This window comes from Astyanax mexicanus, chromosome 9, assembly GCF_023375975.1.
Source record: "Astyanax mexicanus isolate ESR-SI-001 chromosome 9, AstMex3_surface, whole genome shotgun sequence".
NCBI classification, from domain to species: domain Eukaryota; kingdom Metazoa; phylum Chordata; class Actinopteri; order Characiformes; family Acestrorhamphidae; genus Astyanax; species Astyanax mexicanus.
In genome coordinates this window covers 9,820,920-9,839,505 of record NC_064416.1, presented here as the reverse complement: position 1 = coordinate 9,839,505, position 18,586 = coordinate 9,820,920, and the positions used below count along the sequence as shown (strand labels likewise).

At 39.3% G+C, this 18,586-nt stretch overlaps 1 protein-coding gene across 3 annotated transcripts in view; it reads right to left on the bottom strand.

The window, feature by feature from the left end:
* The window catches only part of tspan4a (tetraspanin 4a), a 194,812-nt gene that overhangs the window by 88,240 nt on the left and 87,986 nt on the right, over nt 1-18,586 (bottom strand). For all 3 annotated transcript variants that reach the window (XM_022679476.2, XM_022679477.2, XM_022679475.2), the window contains one exon: nt 7,392-7,583. In XM_022679476.2, coding sequence (XP_022535197.1) covers nt 7,392-7,583 — 192 coding nt within the window. The remainder of the gene's footprint in view (nt 1-7,391; nt 7,584-18,586) is intronic.

Below are 18,586 nucleotides of genomic sequence, written 5' to 3'. Positions count from 1 at the left end.
TTAAGAATAATTTTTTTTTTTACTTCTGCGCCCCCCCAGAGGCAAGACCTGCTGAATTACAAGAGTCCACCTCAAAATATACTATATTAACTGAAAAATATATACACTTAAGCTTTTATTTTAATAATAACAATCAGCAATTCAGGAAGTATTTAATGAGATTTGAGCATTTAGTTGCACTAACATAAACCTAGCTTCTTTTTTTTTTCCATTTTCTTCCCAATTTAGCACAGCCAATTACCCAACCCACTCATTAGGACTCCCCCTGTCACTAGTAATGCCCCAACACACCAGGAGGGTGAAGACTAGCACATGCTTCCTCCAATACATGTGAAGTCAGTCACTGCTTCTTTTCGAGCTGCTGCTGATGAAGCATTACCGAGCAGCATGACAGCGCGCTTGGAGGAAAGCGCAGCGACTCGGTTCTGATACATCAGCTCACAGACGCCCTGTGCTGCAGACATCACCCTATTAGTGATGTGGGGAGAGAGCGCCATCTACCCACCTGGAGAGAGCAGGGCCAATTTTGCTCCCTCTGAGCGCCGGCAGCTTGATGGCAAAGCTGCACGAGCGGGGGTTCGAACCTGTGACCTCCCGCTCATAGAATCTAGCTTTTTAAGATTTTTACTAATGCTGGTAAATGAATAGATTGTGTTTTAATTGGCTTTTCTCATTCCGTATATTCATTTCATTAATACTTGGAATCTGCAGTAAGATACTCACTTTTTTTTTGTTGCACTGACTGCAACACCCTCACAGTTTCATTTTCTGACTCTGATGAATGAATAGCTGATACTGATGTCTGTTTTGTAAATGAAATTAATGAAGGGTGTGAGGGGTTCTGACTTTTATATTTAGGAATGAAAACAGATCTAATAGCTCCTGACTCTGACAGTATGAGAGGAGATTGCTTTCAATTGATTTCTCTTTCTCTCTCTCTCTCATCTTTATATCTCTCTCTCTTACTAATTACCCATCTCTCTATCTCTCTTTCTCTCTGTACCCTCTACTACTACTATCTCTCTTTATCTCTCTCTCTTCTTTTATATCTCTCTACCCTCTGCAACTCTCTTTCTCTTCTTTCCATATCTTTCTCTCTTTCTCTCTCCGTATATCCCTTTATCTCTCTGTCTCTCCCTCTCTTCCTTCCCTATCTTTCTCCCTTTCTCTCCCTCATTCTATCTCTCTAATGTTCTCTCTATATCTATTCCTTTATCTCTCTTTTTCATAATCGCACCTCCTCTCCCTCTCTATTTCTCTCTTTCCCTCTCCCTTTCTGTCCCTACCCTCTACTACTACTTTCTCTTCATATCTCTCTTCCTTTATCTTTCTTTCTGTATCTCCTCTACTTTTACTCTATCTATCCCTCTCCCTTTCACTTATTACCTCTCTCTCTCCATCTCCTTTCTCTCATTCTACCCTGTACTATTCTCTCTTTCTCTCCCCTCCCTATCTTTCTCTCTTTCTCTCTATGTATATCCCTTTAAATCTCTCTTTCTCTCCCCTCCCTATCTTTCTCTCTTTCTCTTTCTGTATATCCCTTTATCGCTCTCTTTCTCTCCCTCATTACCTCACTCTCTCCTTTTCTATCTCTCTACCCTCTACAACACTCTCTGGCCATACCTTTATCCCTCTCTCTCTCTTTCTCTCTCTCTCTTTCTTTTTCTAATTTTCTCTCTATATCTATTTATTTATCTCTCTCACCTCCTTCTATCTCTCTCTCAGTATCTCTCTTATTTCTTTCTCTATCTCTCTCTTTTTTTCTGTCTCTCTCTTTCTTTTTCTAAATTTCTCTCTCTATATCTATCCCTTTATCTCTCTCTTTCATTATCTCACCTCTCTCCCTCTCTCTCTTCCTCTCTCTCATTATCTTTCTTATTTTCTTTCTCTATCTCTCTCTTTATTTCACTCTTTCTCTCTCTCTACCCTCTACTATGACTCTCTTTACTATTTTTCTCTTCATTTATCTCTCTCTCTTGTTGTATCTCCTCTACTCTTACTTTTTGTGTCTCCCTTTCACTAGTTAGCCCTTTCTCTCTATCTCCTTTTCTCTCATTCTTCTACTACTCTTTCTTTCCCTCCCTCTCTATCTCTTTTGCACTGTCTATCCCTTTATTTCTCTTTTTCCCACCTCTCTCTCTTATTTTCTCTCTATATATATATATATATATATTATTTTCTCTTTCTCTCTCATTATCTCTCTCTCTCTCTTTTTCTGTCTCTCTCTTTCTTTTTTAAAGTTCTCTCTCTATATCTATCCCTTTAACTCTCTCTTTCATTATCTCACCTCTCTCCCTCTCTCTCTCATTACCTCTCTTATTTTCTTTCTCTATCTCTCTCTTTATTTCTCCCTTTCTCTCTCTACCCTCTACTATGACTCTCTTTACTATTTTTCTCTTCATTTATCTCTCTCTCTTGTTGTATCTCCTCTACTCTTACTTTTTGTGTCTCCCTTTCACTAGTTACCCCTTTCTCTCTATCTCCTTTCCTCTCATTCTACTACTACTCCCTCTCTATCTATTTCGCACTGTCTATTCCTTTATTTCTCTTTTTCCCACCTCTCTCTCTCTTATTTTCTCTCTATATATCCTTTTCTGTTTCTCTCTCATTATCTCTCTCTCTCTCTCTTTCTCTCTCTTTTTGTCTGCAGGGCTCAGAAATGACATGTAGCCCCGGACGCTCCCCGCCGGCTCCTCTCCTGCATCACAGGCTGACAGATGGGAGAGAGCCCCTCCGCGGCTGCGTCCGGATGGAGGGCTGCAGCAGGGATGGGTTCAGGAGACCCACGGTGATTCTGAAGTCTGGCGTTATGGATGTTACTGATTATTACAGTTTCTCGATGCGCTGCGCCGTATGTTCACCAAATAGCTGCTGGTTATGAATTTTTCATCGTCTGTGTTGAAAGATCATGTTTTTTTCATCGGTTCAGTTTCACTGCAGAGCGGAGCTGGAATCCACTACGCCCGGGCCGTACGCTCACTGATGGAGGAGGAGGATGGAGTAATGTAGTCTCCCCTTTAGAACCGTATTTAAGCAGAATTTTAAAACAGTATTTATCATAGAAATGGATCGGCCAGCGCTCCCTCACTGATGTTCTGTATCTGACTTCCATCAGCTTTAGAGAACCGACTGTATCTGAGGCCTGATCGCTGATCTATCTATCTATCTATCTATCTATCTATCTATCTATCTATCTATCTATCTATCTATGCAAAGTTTTAATAACTGGTCTTTCTCATTTTGCTTCACATTTTAAGGCAGAATGGCACTAGCCTTTTTAAGTTGAAACTATTTTTTTTTTACAGTGCGCATTAGTAGCTTGTAACACATGTTGTAGAGGTTCCTAATGGTGTCCTGCAAAAATCCACCCCATACAGTTTGAATATTCTCACACAGTTCCTAACAATTTTGTTGTAGAGGTCTTGAGGGGGGTTAATACCATGTCCAACAGCATCCCAGACCGATTGGTCTGGTGATGTGGTTCCCATGGCATAGCAAAGCAAACAGCTCTGGAAAAAAATTAGAGACCACTTAAAAATGATGAGTTTCTTTGATTTTACAAAATTAAAAACCTCTGGAATATAATCAAGAGGAAGATGGATGATTATAAGCCATCAAACCAAGCTGAACTGCTTGAATTTTTGCACCAGGAGTAAAGGCATAAAGTTATCCAAAAGCAGTGTGTAAGACTGGTGGAGGAGAACATGCCAAGATGCATGAAAACTGTGATTAAAAACAGGGTTATTCCACCAAATATTGATTTCTGAACTCTTAAAACCTTTTGAACATAAAATTGTTTTCTTTGCATTATTTGAGGTCTTAAAGCTCTGCATCTTTTTTTGTTTGTTATTTCAGCCATTTCTCATTTTGTGCAAATGAATGCTCTAAATGACAATATTTTATTTGGAATTTGGGATAAATGTTGTTCGTAGTTTATAGAATAAAACAACAATGTTCATTTTACTCAAACATGAACCTATAAATAGCAAAATCAGAGAAACTGATTCAGAAACTGAAGTGGTCTCTTAATTTTTTTCCAGAGCTGTATGTCAGACAAGCTCTTGAGGCAGCAGCAGTATGTGGATGAACATTGTCCTGTTGGAACTGGAGTGTGTGTTCAGAAAAGGTAGGACCACTGGTTGAAGGACCTCATCTATATAACTTTGGGCTGTAAAAATGGGTCATCTCCGCCAAGACAAAAAAAAAGAATTAATTACTGAAGATGAGCCACTGCCATTCTGAGTGAATCCATGACAGTCTGGCCCAACTACCCACCAAGTTTCATTCTTGTATCTTGATCCCTTTAGGTTACAATACTAAAGTTTTGTTAACGGAAGATAAGCAATCATCGCTAAACACAGTATTTTTCATTCAGCGCCACATTTCTCATTTTTCACACTTCATCTGCTTTCAGGTAGACAGCTTTCTTGAGGCTTCAGACCTGCTCACACTGGGTTTGTTTGCATGCAGCTGTTCACTGGTGCCAGCGGATGTAATCACGTATGCACCATGCGTGCATTCTTTATGATTCTGTTCATTTTTAATCATTCTTTCATAATCATTCATAAAAAAAGGAAAAAGAAACAGCAGATCATTTGGATTTGATTGGTGTTAATGTCACTAGCTATAGGTCAATGAGTTCATTACTTCTGGCCCTTATTTGTGACTGTTGGCAATGATAGATTTAGCAGGCAAATTAAAGAGGGAAATGCAGAATGAATTTTAAATATGTAAAAATGCTGTTTATAGTTTTTAATCTACACAGTTTAATGGTTGTTTAATCTTCACATTTGGACAGTTTAGATGATCAGAACTTAAAAATGGTGCAGTAATATTTCTTCAAAAGGTGGCTCAGAGTGGTCCAGCATGTCTAAAGTGCCGCCACTATGATCGGGAGCTCGATGGAACAAATCCTGGTCATGCAGCTTGCCATCATCTGCCAGAGCCCTGAGAGAGCACAATTGGCACTTGCTCTCTCTGAGTGGGTACAGTAGATGGCGCTCTTTCCCCTCATCAGTCCTAGGGTGATGTGGATCAGTACAAGGCGTCTGTGAGCTGTTGTATCTGAACCTATTCGCTGTGCTTTCCTCCTAACATTTTTATTAAACGTATTGAAACGTTCTGTTAACGATGCTGTAACGTCACTTATGTGTTTTATTTCTAGTTTTGGGAATGCTGCTTTTAACGTGAAGCTGGGAACGTTATAATAAATGTCAGATGTTTTCAGAATGTTCCCGGAGCATTATTTCTGTAACATTACAGCCTACATACTGTGTGTTTCCTGTGTCTACTGTTATTAATTCTAGCAGCACCACCACAGCAATTTATTTCCTCTACTCCCTTTTTGACCATTCAGTGGGTCCAGCTCGGGGCTGCTTGGTCAGCAGATGGACGGTTCAGTAGTTTGATGATGTTACTCGGGGAGAGATTCTCCTGACGGCTCAGGGAGGATTTTTTAAGACACCGTTAGACTCTTGTGCGCCATGAAGAGGAACATGAAGCTTTGTCAAACTCAGCTCCAGAACTCATCGTGCCTGTCGTGCCGTGGTGTCAGGAGACTGTCTTTGCTGATGTTTTCACTCGACTACTGCGTGATGTAGTGCAGCTCACACTTCTAATAAATGCAGTTTCTCTGTGTTCCAGCCTCGCCATATACACGCATCTTTGAATATGATGCTCTTTGCCTTGTTCATGCTCCATTTTGGACTGTCTCTGCGAGCCAAATCTTCATGAGATTTTAAGAGTATGATATGAGAATAGACTAGCCAGAGCTACATGTGCAATACCCCGGTTGCAGAGAATAATATGGTATTCAGTCTGAGCAGCAGTTGCAAACACCCCGGTTGCAGAGTATAATATGGGAATCAGCCAGAGCCACATGTGCCAACACCACAGTTGCAGAGTATAATATAGCAATTGAATAGAGCTACATGTGCCAACACCCCAGTTGCAGCGTATAATATGGGAATAAGCCAGAGCTACAGTACAAGTGCCAACACCCCGGTTGCAGAGTATAATATGGAAATCAGCCAGAGCCACATGTGCCAACACCACAGTTGAAGAGTATAATATAGGAATTGAATAGAGCTACATGTGCCAATACCCCGGTTGCAGAGTATAATATGGGAATCAACAAGAGTCACATGTGCCAACACCCCGGTTGCAAACTATTATATGTGAATTGTCCAGAGTCACATGTGCCAGCACCCCGGTTGCAGAGTATAATATAGGAATTGAATAGAGCTACATGTGCCAACACCCCGGTTGTAGAGTATAATATGGAAATCTACAAGAGTCACATGTGCCAACACTTTGGGTGCAGAGTATAACATGGGAATCCGCCAAAGCCACATGTGCCAACACTCTGGTTTCAGAGTATAATATGGAAATCAGCCAGAGTCACATGTGCCAACACCCTGGTTGCATAGTATAATATGGGAATCAACAAGAGCTACGTGTTCCAACACCTCGGTTGCAGAGTATAATATGGGAATCAGCTAGAGCCGAATGTGCCAGCACCCCGGTTGCAGAGTATAATATAGAAATTTGCCAGAGCTGTGTGTTCCAACACCTCGGTTGCAGAGTATTATATGGGAATCAGCCAGAGCCACATCTGCCAACACTCCAGTTGCACAGTATAAAAAGGGAATCAGCTAAAGCCGAATGTGCCAGCACCCCGGTTGCAGAGTATAATATGGGAATCACCCATTAACCTACTCAAAGGCCACAAATGGTCACCACCTGGATTTAACTAAGCAAATAGGTAAGAGCCTCCCATTGGATAATCACTGCATGGGTGATTATGCTTCAGCTGGCAACCAAAAACTGGCAACCCAAACTGATGCTGTGAGTAGCTTCACTATATCCACATCCTGTGGTTTCAGAAAATATATTAATCCCCTTACACAGATCCAAAGCTTATGCTCATTTTTAAATCTACTTGACACATAAATGTTTCACCACAGTGTCATCCCATTGGACATTAGTGCATGACATCACCATAAAGTCTTCACAGTCTAGACAGTTTCAAATGTGTGACTAATAGGCTACAATGAAGGAAACTTTATAAAACAGTCCTACCACTGTCCTACCTTCACTGCAGCCTTGGGTTTGGAACACAGCTATTGTCTCCCATTGCTGTTTTATCAATTCTTCTTCATTACAGTACATAACAGACTTGTTGAGTGTGTGTTTATGTGTATTCCAATGCAACCAGTAGACGGAAGAAAAAAATGGGCCAAGTGGATGCAACCTATTTAAATAGGTCATATTTTTGGACTAAAACAGTGAGATTACAGCAAACAGTAGAAGCAGTTCCAACTGAACTGAATCTCTATAAGTTGGACTCAAAATGATGGCTCTGAAATTACAGGCCGCAGGTTTGTACTCACACTCAGCAGCAGGGGGCGACTCTCTTTGACCGCTCCCACGCAGCCCAGACAACCGATCACCATGATGATGGTTCCCATAGCGATGAGGAGATTGGCGGCGGATAGGGACGGTAAGGAGGACGAGAGTGTGGCGAAGTTACCCTGGGTGACTGACAGCCACACCCCCACTCCCAGTATCCCACATCCCCCCAGCTGAGAGAGAGAGAGAGAGAGAGGTAGAGAGAGAGAGAGAGAGAAAGAGAGAGAGAGAGAGAGAGAGAGAGAGAGAGAGAGAGAGAGAGAGAGAGAGAGGAAAAATAAACCATGAAATATTTATGAAATAAGATGCAACCTTTGCAGTCAATAAGAAAAACATTCACACACACATACACACACACACACACACACACATACACACACACACACACATGCCCACACTTTCACCCAGGGCAAGGAACACTATATGAAAAGATACAAAAGATACATTCAATTCGTTGCTACTACAAGAATTACAAAGATTTAGCAGCTCAGCACTGAACCCCTCTTAACATCAGTGAATAGAAGAAATCCCTAAAATAACCCTTTAGAAACTTAGAAAAGTTAGAAAACACAAAATTCTTATAAAAAAAACTCTTGTAAAAGTTTGTTTAGCTGAAAGTTCAACCTCCTCAAATCCAATCTCCTCAAACTCCATGTCTGAGCAGACCATGTGACTCAGAGAGGAATAAAAAATGCTCTCTATCTCTCTATGTGTGTGTGTGTGTGTGTGTGTGTGTGTGTAGGAAAGCTAGTTTGAGTCTTTATGTGACTCTACAGAAGAATTCAATCTGAGCCGTGTTCTTACACACAGCCTGAGTCTCGTATAATACCAGAAAGCTATGAAATAAAAGAGGTTATTATCTAGATCAGTTCACACTGGAACATAAAAGAACCGGTTCTGTCTGTACGCTTTACTGATACCACAGGTATGAAAGCTGTCCACACTCTAGGCATCATCAATCTGGATACAATCTAGATATACCACCAATCTTATTTCAATTCTGTCTGTCAAGTCTTATAAAAATTATTTCTGGTTACAATCTAGATGTGGCACAATTTCAAATTTCCTGCAGATTTTCGCTGTCCAGGCTATCAAAAATCAATCCGTATATAAATCAAATCAGATTTTTTGTGGTTTCTGGCCTTTCAGACCATACCAAAATCTATAAAAAATCAATCTGTATACAATTTAAATATATAAAAATAGCCTTTCACACTACACGGAAATCAATGTGGATACAATCTAGAAATGGCGGAAATCTGATTTCATGTGGTTTCTGACTGTCAACTAGGGGTGGGCGATATGGCCCTAAAATAATATCACAATATTCATGGTATTTTCGGGATAACTATACTTTAGGTTATATGACAAAACACTAAATAAAAAAAATAAAAAATACATTACTGCAACAAAATGAAAATTTAATTTCATTATTTTATTTGATATGGCATACCCCTAACTAAGATATTAAAAAAATACAAGAATTTGATCAGATTTGTAACAGAAGTCAATGATCCAGAATGTCATGATACTAATAATGCACTCCAAATATCTCCATATATCCAGGATTGAAGTAAAATAAATGATACTGGACAAATATAATCTGTCTCTAGTAGATATATAATGGGAAATAAGAACAGTGTGAATTTTTCTTTTTCAAAAAAATAGAGGTGGGTTATTATGGCACGTTATTTCAGGGTATAAAATCGTTTACAATATTCAAAAATGTTGGCGATGTTATTGCATACGATACTATATGCCCCTCTCTCCCCCTACTGTCAAGTTTACTATTGTAACAATTCTTGATACAACTTAGATATGGTGGAAATCTGATTTAATGTGGTTTCTGGCTGTGCAGACTTTTAAAAATTAATCTGTAAACAATCTAGGCATAATAACAATCAGATTCTATGTAATATCTGAATGTACACACTGACAAAAATGTATCAGGACAAAATAAAATCGTATTTTATGTCCACACTATAACACAATTAATCTAGATAAAGGTTAGATTCAGAATGTGATTTATGACTGTTTAGACTATCAGAAATCTTCATAGAATTTACAAATGGACAAATCTGATTGCATTTGTTTTCTGGCTGTCCAGACTATCAAAAATCAATATGTGTACAATCTAGATATGGACAAATCTGATTTCATGTGTAAAAACAAACAATATGGATACAATCTAGACAAAATAACAAAACAGATTTCATGTGGTTTCTAGCTGTCCGGTCTATCAAAAATCAATCTAGATATGGAACAAACTGATTCCAGGTTTTTTTTTTTTTAGACTAACCCAATAAATCTGAATATAATGTGAATATGGCTAAATGTTCATGTGGTTTCTGGCTGTCTAGATTAACACAATCAATCTGTACACAATCTATATATGGAAAAAAATGACTGATTTCATGTGGTTTCTGTACAGCTGATACAGTCTACACAGTGTAAAAACTGGATTTGGGCTGGTAATGTGAACACAGCCAAACACACCGCTATTTTTTGCTGACAGATGATTAGATAAGCAGCAGTGTTAATGCTGGTCCCTCAGCGGCTCCTCCTGTAGCTCCTCTCAGAGTCAGAACAGGGCAGGAGCTGAGGAGCACTGCTGAAGCCCTCTGCAGTGTGTGTGTGTGTGTGTGTGTAGAGATACTGCTGCAGCTTTGAAACACTTCTGACAGGTCTTGCAGCGTTGTGTGAGCTGTTCCTCTGTCAGGGGGAAAGACGAGAACGTCACAGATCCAATCTCCTCAAACTCTGCAGATCATGTGACTCAGAGAGGAATAAAGAATTCTCTCTCTCTCTCTCTATGTGTGTGTGTGTGTGTGTGTGTGTGTGTGTGTAGGAAAGCTAGCTTGGGTCTCGTATAATACCCAGAGTGTGTGTGTGTGTGTGTGTGTGTGTGTGTGTGTGTGTGTGTGTGAGAGAGAGAGAGAGAGAGAGAGAGAGTCCTGTCATTTTTTAAGCTATGAAATAAAAGAGGTTATTATCTAGATCAGTTCACACTGGAACATAAAAGAACCGGTTCACTCTGTACGCTTTACTGATACCACAGGGTAAGAAAGCTCCTTCAGCACTGCACTACACACACACACACACACCCACACACACACACACACACACACACACACAGCCCTCCAGTGGTGTGTGTTTGAAGGCAGGGTGTGGGAGCACACACTGTGAAGAAGATCAAAAGGTGTGTGTGAGTTCAGAGCGAGCAGCTTTGATGTTTAACACGTGTTAATTTATGATAATCACCACGAAGAAGACCAGCGACATCTTCATCTTCTTCAACTGCTCCCTTCATCTTTATCTCTTCCCCTTCTTAGTCACTTCACTCATCTTCTAGATCTGTTCTTTTTCTTCATCATTTGTTCTTCTTCGTCTTGTACATCATCTTCATTTTCTTCACCATCAACCTCCTCAGTGCTTTTAGGTTACCATCATTATCTTCTTGTTTTTCTGCATCATCTTCATTATCATTATCAGTATCATGAAATTTTCATGATTCATCTTCTTCACCAATATTATCTCCTTCTTCTTGTGCTTCATTATTCTCTTCACTTTATGCTCCATTATCTTCATCTTCTTGTGCTCTACCATCATCTTGATCATTATCATCATCATTGTAGTCTTCTTCATCATCTTCACCATCATCATCATCATCATCTTTTTGTCGTCTATCATTATTATCATCATCATCATCATCATCTTTTTGAACTTCATTACTGTCTTCTGCTTGCTTCATCACTATCATCATCAATATCTTCTTCTTCTTCTTCTTCATTGTAGTTTTCTCCTTCACCTTCAATAATCTTCTTTGTCTTGTCCTCTATCATCATCTTCATCATCATCATCTTCATCATCATCATCATCATATTTTTGTGGTCCATCATTTTCATCATCATCATCATCATCATCATCATCATCTTTTTGCACTTCATTATTGTCTTCTGTTTGCTTGATCACTATCATCATAATCGTCATCATCACATTTTTGTGCTCCATCTTCTTCATCATTATCTTCTTCTTCTTCTACTTCTTTTTCTTTTTCACCTTCTTCATTGTCATCATCTACTTGTTCATTTTCTTATTCATTATCTTCTTCGTCTTGTCCTCTATCATCATCCCTATCATCATCATCATCATCACTTTTTTGTGCTTCATCTTCATTATCATCTTCTTCACTTTCTTCTTCTTCTTCGTCTTTATCATTGTAATTGTCTTTTTCATCTTCATCTTGTCCATCATCATCATCATCATCACATTTTTGTTCTCCATCTTCATCATTATCATCTTCGTTGTTCTCTTCTTTTTTCTTCAGTCATCATCATCTTATTTAATTTCTTCTTCATCATCATTATCATTGTCATCTTCTTTACCATTGTCATTTTCTGTTTCCTTTTCAATCATCTTCATCTTCTTCATCTTCTTTGTTTTGTCCTCTATCATCATCATCATCATCATCATCACCACACGTTTGTGCTCCATCTTCTTCTTCCTCATTATCATCATCATCATCTTTTTTTTACTTAATTATTCTCTTCTGCTTGCTTTACGATCATTTTTAACCCCATCATCATCATCATCATCATCATCATCATCTTCTTCTTTTTCTCCTTCTTGTGCTCCATGAGCATCTTCTTCTTCATGACTGTCATCTTCTTCTTCTTCTTGTGCTCCACCATCTTCTGCTTCTTCCTCTGTATAAATCAGAGTGTGTGTGTGTGCTCCTCTGTTTGGTTGGGAAGTTGATGTTGTGCTTCAGGAGGAGGTTGAGTTGCTGTTCTGTACAGAGCTGAACTGAAGCAGCATCACTGAATATGAAATAATAATAATCACACGTTCTCTCTTCTGCTGCTTCTCATAGATAATAGAAGAGCTTTCTGAGTCAAAGCTTCTCTAAATCCATTAGAAGAAACACCGGCTTATCTGTTCAGAGTCAGGCAGAGCTTACACTCATTAAAACTGTGAAACGTGCTACTGTATCATCTGTCCATCACTCCTGAATCCTGCTCTGGCAGATGTTCTGACGCGAAGTGAAAACTGTGTGTTTGAAGGGTGTAAAGGCTTTTAGAGGTTCATGGATACAGTAAATTTCAGAGCATTCCTGATCTCTGAAGTTCAGCAGCTAATAAAATCTATTGAAGTCAGGCTCGTCTGCAAACCAGGGAAGTGGTACATCCAATCTGAGATTCCAATCTGAGAATCTGTAGCCCTTTTAATCCTGACCCACAATCAGAGCTGGGTAGATTTGGTTGATGTGATTATCATTAATGTGAAACTCAAAGCGTCTCAATGTGTCCCAGACAGCTAAGCTCCACCCACATGATCTGCTTCACTCATAGACTGTGTATACAGTAGCTGGACAGAGCATCGTCTCTCAAAAGTGAAGCCACCACAGATCGGGCGGAAAGCTGTGTAACCCCACCCATCCCCATAGGTTTCAATGGCAAAACAGACAACTTTCAATCACGTTTTTTTTTCTAATAGACTGTAATTCTACCTCCATTATTTAAATGCAACAGCAAATGTAACCTCTGCTTATATTGTTAATTTTTATATCCCCACAGAATTCGTTTTTTAAAACGTTATTCAGCTCTATTCAAAAAGGTGTGGTTATTGTAAAAGGGCTGGGTTACACCTAGCCAGGGTGGGACCAATGACTGTATGGGTGGGAGCAAAGACTGTGTGAGCTCTGTGGAGGCGGACCTCAGGGGCGGGGTTATTTAAATGAGTAGGCTGTCTCTCCACAATCTTTCTCCCTCCTCTGGTCTCTACTGCGCAGACTCGGGTTTCAGGATCGCCAACATGACGCAAGATTTTGGCTTCATTTTCATTAAATGAATGGGAACGGCGACACGGCGTCCATCTTTTTACAGTCTCTTGCTTCACTGATAGAGCAGCTAAACCACCAAACTCAAAAGAATGAAACCATATGTGTCACTGGTGCAAAATACAGAGAGAAACGTGCGGATACAAAACTTGATATACTCAATTTATTAAATAAAGATTCAGGTTTAGAAGAACATTCAGGGACAGGCAGGGTCAAAAACCAAATGGCAGCATAAACAAACAACATACAAGAGTGAGCAGGCAAAAGCCCCTAGCGAAAAAAAAGTAGATTAAAGTATATTAAGCATTATTATGCTACAGTGCACTAAAGTGTTCTTATAACCACATTATTAATCAGTATATTTAAAGAGTGATACAATAGAACAACTTTTTTTTATACTTATTATACTTTAATTGTATAAAAATAGTACAACTTTAGTAGTACTATATAATAGTCTTACTTTTTTTAATTGTGCTAAGTGTACTAAACTAAACACAAAGTTCAGCGAAAAAAGCAGATAAATCTTAACTGGCTCCTCCTTCAGCAGATAAATCCAATCACAGGTGCTCACATGTGAAACGACAGGTGTGAACATCTACTGCATGTATTTAACAATCATTTGGGATTAGATCATCCAGGACACATGTTAATAATGCCAGATGTGAGCAGGTTCAGCGTTCAGTGTCTCCAGGGGGCCGTCGTCAACTTCCGGGGGCAGATGTGTGAATTCTCACAAAGAGGAGAGTGTTTTTACACCACAGAGTGATTAATGAAGCCGTCAGCGCTGAAGCTCCACCGGAGAGTGATGTGGGCCACATGTCGCTGTTGGTCCTCTGCTGCGGCTCGTTACGGTTCTGCCGCTGTTTGGTTTCTGCTTTGTTTGGATTGGGCCTCTCCGGTCGCTGTGGGCGGGTAATTCATGCAGAGGCAGTTTAGAGGCACATTTGCTCCTGCTGTGGCTGCTGAGGTCGTTTATGGTGACTCTCATCAATAAGAGATGCTGGAGAACCTCTCGGAGGATCCGTCACCACCGCACAGATAGATTCCACATTACGGTTCTAATGTTCTCTCAGAGCAGCTCTTAGAGACCAGACACGCCTCTATACTAAAGCAGTACTGTGTTTGAACACACACACACACAGATGTATTAACTTTAGCAAATTCGGTACCACTTTAAAATAAAAATAAGTGTTTATAAATGGTTTACAATTACTTTATTAATGGTTACTAACTAGGTTGTAAATGCAATCATTAATAATGAGTTATAACACATACGTAGAAAGGGCAACAATACAGATGGCTGTGGGTTCACTATTTGGCAAACAACAGGTCATTGTTGCCCTTTTTATGTCTGTGGTGGTCTCTGTGGGGTCCTGAGCATTAAATAACAGGGCGAAAGAAATATAATATTAATAAAGTATACAGAGAAACAAATTTAGGATTATTAAGGTTTGCAATAATCAGACAACATTATTTTTAAAAATGCAAAAGATATTTTTAAAAAATGCAAATATTAAAAAAACTGTACTTACATATTGATTAATTTTGACATTTATGTTTCCACTATGTGATTTATTGCAGGCCTAAATTGTAAGAATGGGTGTATATTAATAAATAAAATTACGTTCACCATATAAAACATTTATTTTGGGTTCACACTGTCTGCAATAAAATATAAATCAAAGTAAATGTAAGAAACACTTTGCTTTTTATTGCATCGTCCACACTGTCCCAACCTTCACTGATTTGGGGCTGTACATCACTGTTCCCGATCTATAAATAACAATAAACTGCAGCTTCAGTACGAGAGAGAGAGAGAGAGAGAGAGAGAGAGAGAGAGAGTGGAGAGCACAAATCTGAGAGAACAAAAAGAACAATACAGCAAAGATGAGGTCTATCAGTGGGTACATAAAAACGAAGTGCTGAAGAAGCAGATCAGCAGAGAAAGATAGAGAGAGAGATACACTCATCATAAACGAAATGGTCGCAACAAAAACTGCAGCCAATAGAAAATATTAAATTGCAATGCCATTCAGAAAGAAGAAAAAAAAATAATGAGAAGCAATACATAATTTAAAAAGTACACTGATATGTGAACTCCTGGTCATATTCATTGAGCTGCACATACAGAATTAGTGTGTAACGCATGTGAAACGCTGTATACACACAACGAATGCAACACAGCGGCCGGAAACTATTTGTTTTCAATGAGTTAGCGACACCCAGCAGCATTGGGTAACTTTATGCAAATAAACAGTGATGCACATCAGCGACTACCAATCAGAATGCAGGTTTGCACATTCCCCCAAAACTGTACCTCTGACTTTGGTTCCTACTGTAGATTTGTTCCCTTTACTTCATATATTATATATTCTATTCTATATTCTATTTCTTATTTGATTGTATTTATATGTATCTTTATATTTTATATTTTTTAACTTTGTGTATTGTGTAACCTGCTGCTGGATGCCAAGAATTTCCCCCCGGGGATCAATAAAGTATCTATCTATCTATCTATCTATCTATCTATCTATCTATCTATCTATCTATCTATCTATCTATCTATCCATCTATCCATCTATCCATCCATCCATCCATCCATCCATCCATCCATCCATCCATCCATCTATCTATCTATCTATCTATCATGGCGGAGTTCACTGCTACCAAAGCACACAGACAGCTTTCTCAATCTCTCTCATATCTAAAGTGCAGTAATACCTTTATTATTCAGTTCCCTATTTTTATTTTTACATGATGTTATCCTCTCAGAAATATTGCTCATTTGCTAAAACATTAGCAGTTTCTGGGTAAATTAACAGGTGGGTGTATATATATATTTCTTTATATATATTTGTTTTCTAATTATCTAAAAGCTTTTGGCTGGGTTGTGAACCTTTAAAGAACAAATACAGTCCTATATTAAATAAATAAAGCCCTATATTAAAAAAAAATTAAACTCTATTTCGATTAAATAAAACTATATAAAGAATAAAAAAAAATATGTATTGAAAAAATAAAACTCTATACGTATAAATAAAACTTTAAATTGCATAAATAAAACTCTATAAAGAAAAAATAAAACTCTATTAAAAAATAAAACTCTATATTGCATAAATAAAACTCTAGATCTGATAAATAAAGCCCTATATAGAATAAATCAAACCCTATATTTATATATTGTATATAAAAAGCCCTATATTTAATAAATAAAACTCTAGATCTGATAAATAAAGCCCTATATAGAATAAATTAAACCCTATATTTATATATTGAATAAATAAAGCCCTATATCGAATAAATAAAACTCTAGATCTAATAAATAAATATTGTTTATACTGGTTTCTTTGATGACCCAGTTTAGTCCAGTGTATATTGGCTGCTGCAAGAGTGACGAAGAGCGAGTTTATTGCTTGTGCTGTGCGTGCAGGGTAACGCAACAGGCCAGACATTTCAGCACAGAGTTGTAGAGGTTCCTAATGGTGTCCTGCGATAATTCATTCCAGTAGTGTGTGGATGAGCATTGTCCTTTTGGAATAGTGCACCTGTTTGCGGTGTGCATTCAGAAATGTATAGGCCCTTGGTAGCAAGACCTCATTAACGTAACTCGTAAAGTAAGAACGCGACTATCCACCGAGTTTCATCACACTTATTTTTGGCCAATAAGTGTACAATGAAAAGAGACATAGCAGAGAAAGATAGCAAAGAGAGAGGGAGAGAGAGAGAGTAATCAATCATGTATTAATCTCCATGGGGTTCACTTTTCTTATTCCCGTGCTCTCATCTGCAGAAAAACATGATGAACAAGAAACACACATATGGTGATACACACACACACACTCACACACACACACCACCCACTAGCTGTAAGATAGCTCCACTGTAAACAAAGGGAAATCAAACTGCAGATCCTGTGAGGAGGAAGATCTGCTGATCCTCGCTGAGCTGCCGAATCATATTTACATACATCTGCTAACGAGACACACACACACACACACACACACACAATAAGACCTATCAGATATGACTGGCCGGATCATCTGAACACAGTCTGGTGTTTTATTACAGTCTGCTGAGCTGCTGCTGTTTGCTGATGATGAAGTGTAGCGTCTGGGGTTGTGTGGTGGCGGTTTGTCAGCCGCTATGAGAGTATACGTCTTCACCAGTGCTGAGCTGCTCCTGCAGTGGGCAGGGAAAAAGTCATGCCCAGTCGCTTCCAATGACACGCAGCTGAATTGGATCCAATGAGAGTGATAAAATATCTCCTTCAGGGCAGACCAGCCAACCCCTGCCTCTCGGCTCGGCGGAGACTCCAGCACAAACTGCGGAGACAGCTGAGGGACACGCGCTGTCAGAGGACGGCCATTATGTTGTCAGGTGAGGCTTAGAGAGATGTGGAGATGGGGAAGGAAGGAATAGATGAGAAAGAGAGACAGAAAGAGCTCATGTGGTGTTCAGAAGGGTGGAATATGGCCTACTGTAGGTGGGTTTCAGGTGACCATGGATGGAGTGCTTTAATAGTGCTTTTCTACTGTAGTGGAACTGGCAATGATCTGGTTTGAAAACCTAATTTTGAACTGTTAGCTGCATTTCCACCAACAAAAGTAGGTATTGGAACAAGAACATTCATTCGCAGCAGGAACTAAACAATACTAGGTTCTTCAACACAAACCATGACAACATCTGTGGGCATGTCTGTTCACCACCACTGTACAACACTCTCTGTTAATGACATATGAGATGATGTTTTATTGTTTATTATTTCTAATTTTCTATCGTAGGAGGGTGAAGCTTCCTTAGATACATGTGAAGTCAGGCATGAACTCTTTTCAAACAGCTGCTGATGTAGCATTGCTGAGCAGCATCACAGCGCGCTCGGAGGAAAGCGCAGCGACTCGGTTCTAATACACCAGCTCACAGAAGCCTCATGCTGATTGACATCACCCTTTAAAGTGATAAAGGGAAAGAGCTCTCTCATGGCTCCAGCAGCTGATGGCAAGCTGCATGACCAGGATTCATACCAGCAATCTCCTGATTATAGTGGCAGCGCTTTAGTCTGCTAAACCACTCAGATCCTTAATGGCATTTGATGTTTTGATGGTTCGACTAAAACTGGTGGGAACTCACGCTGGCTCACTGGCTCTGGGAGTTTTTTTTGGTGGAAAAGCTCTCTGAGTGGATTTGTACTGTTGGGCTTCCCAAATGAGCCCCATCTTTACAGCCCACTTTAATCTTACATGAAACCAATCCAGGCCCCATGTACAGTGTACAAAAACAATATTCAAACCCTCCTGGTCTAAACACTGACCCTGACAGGTTCCACCCATATACTGAAAG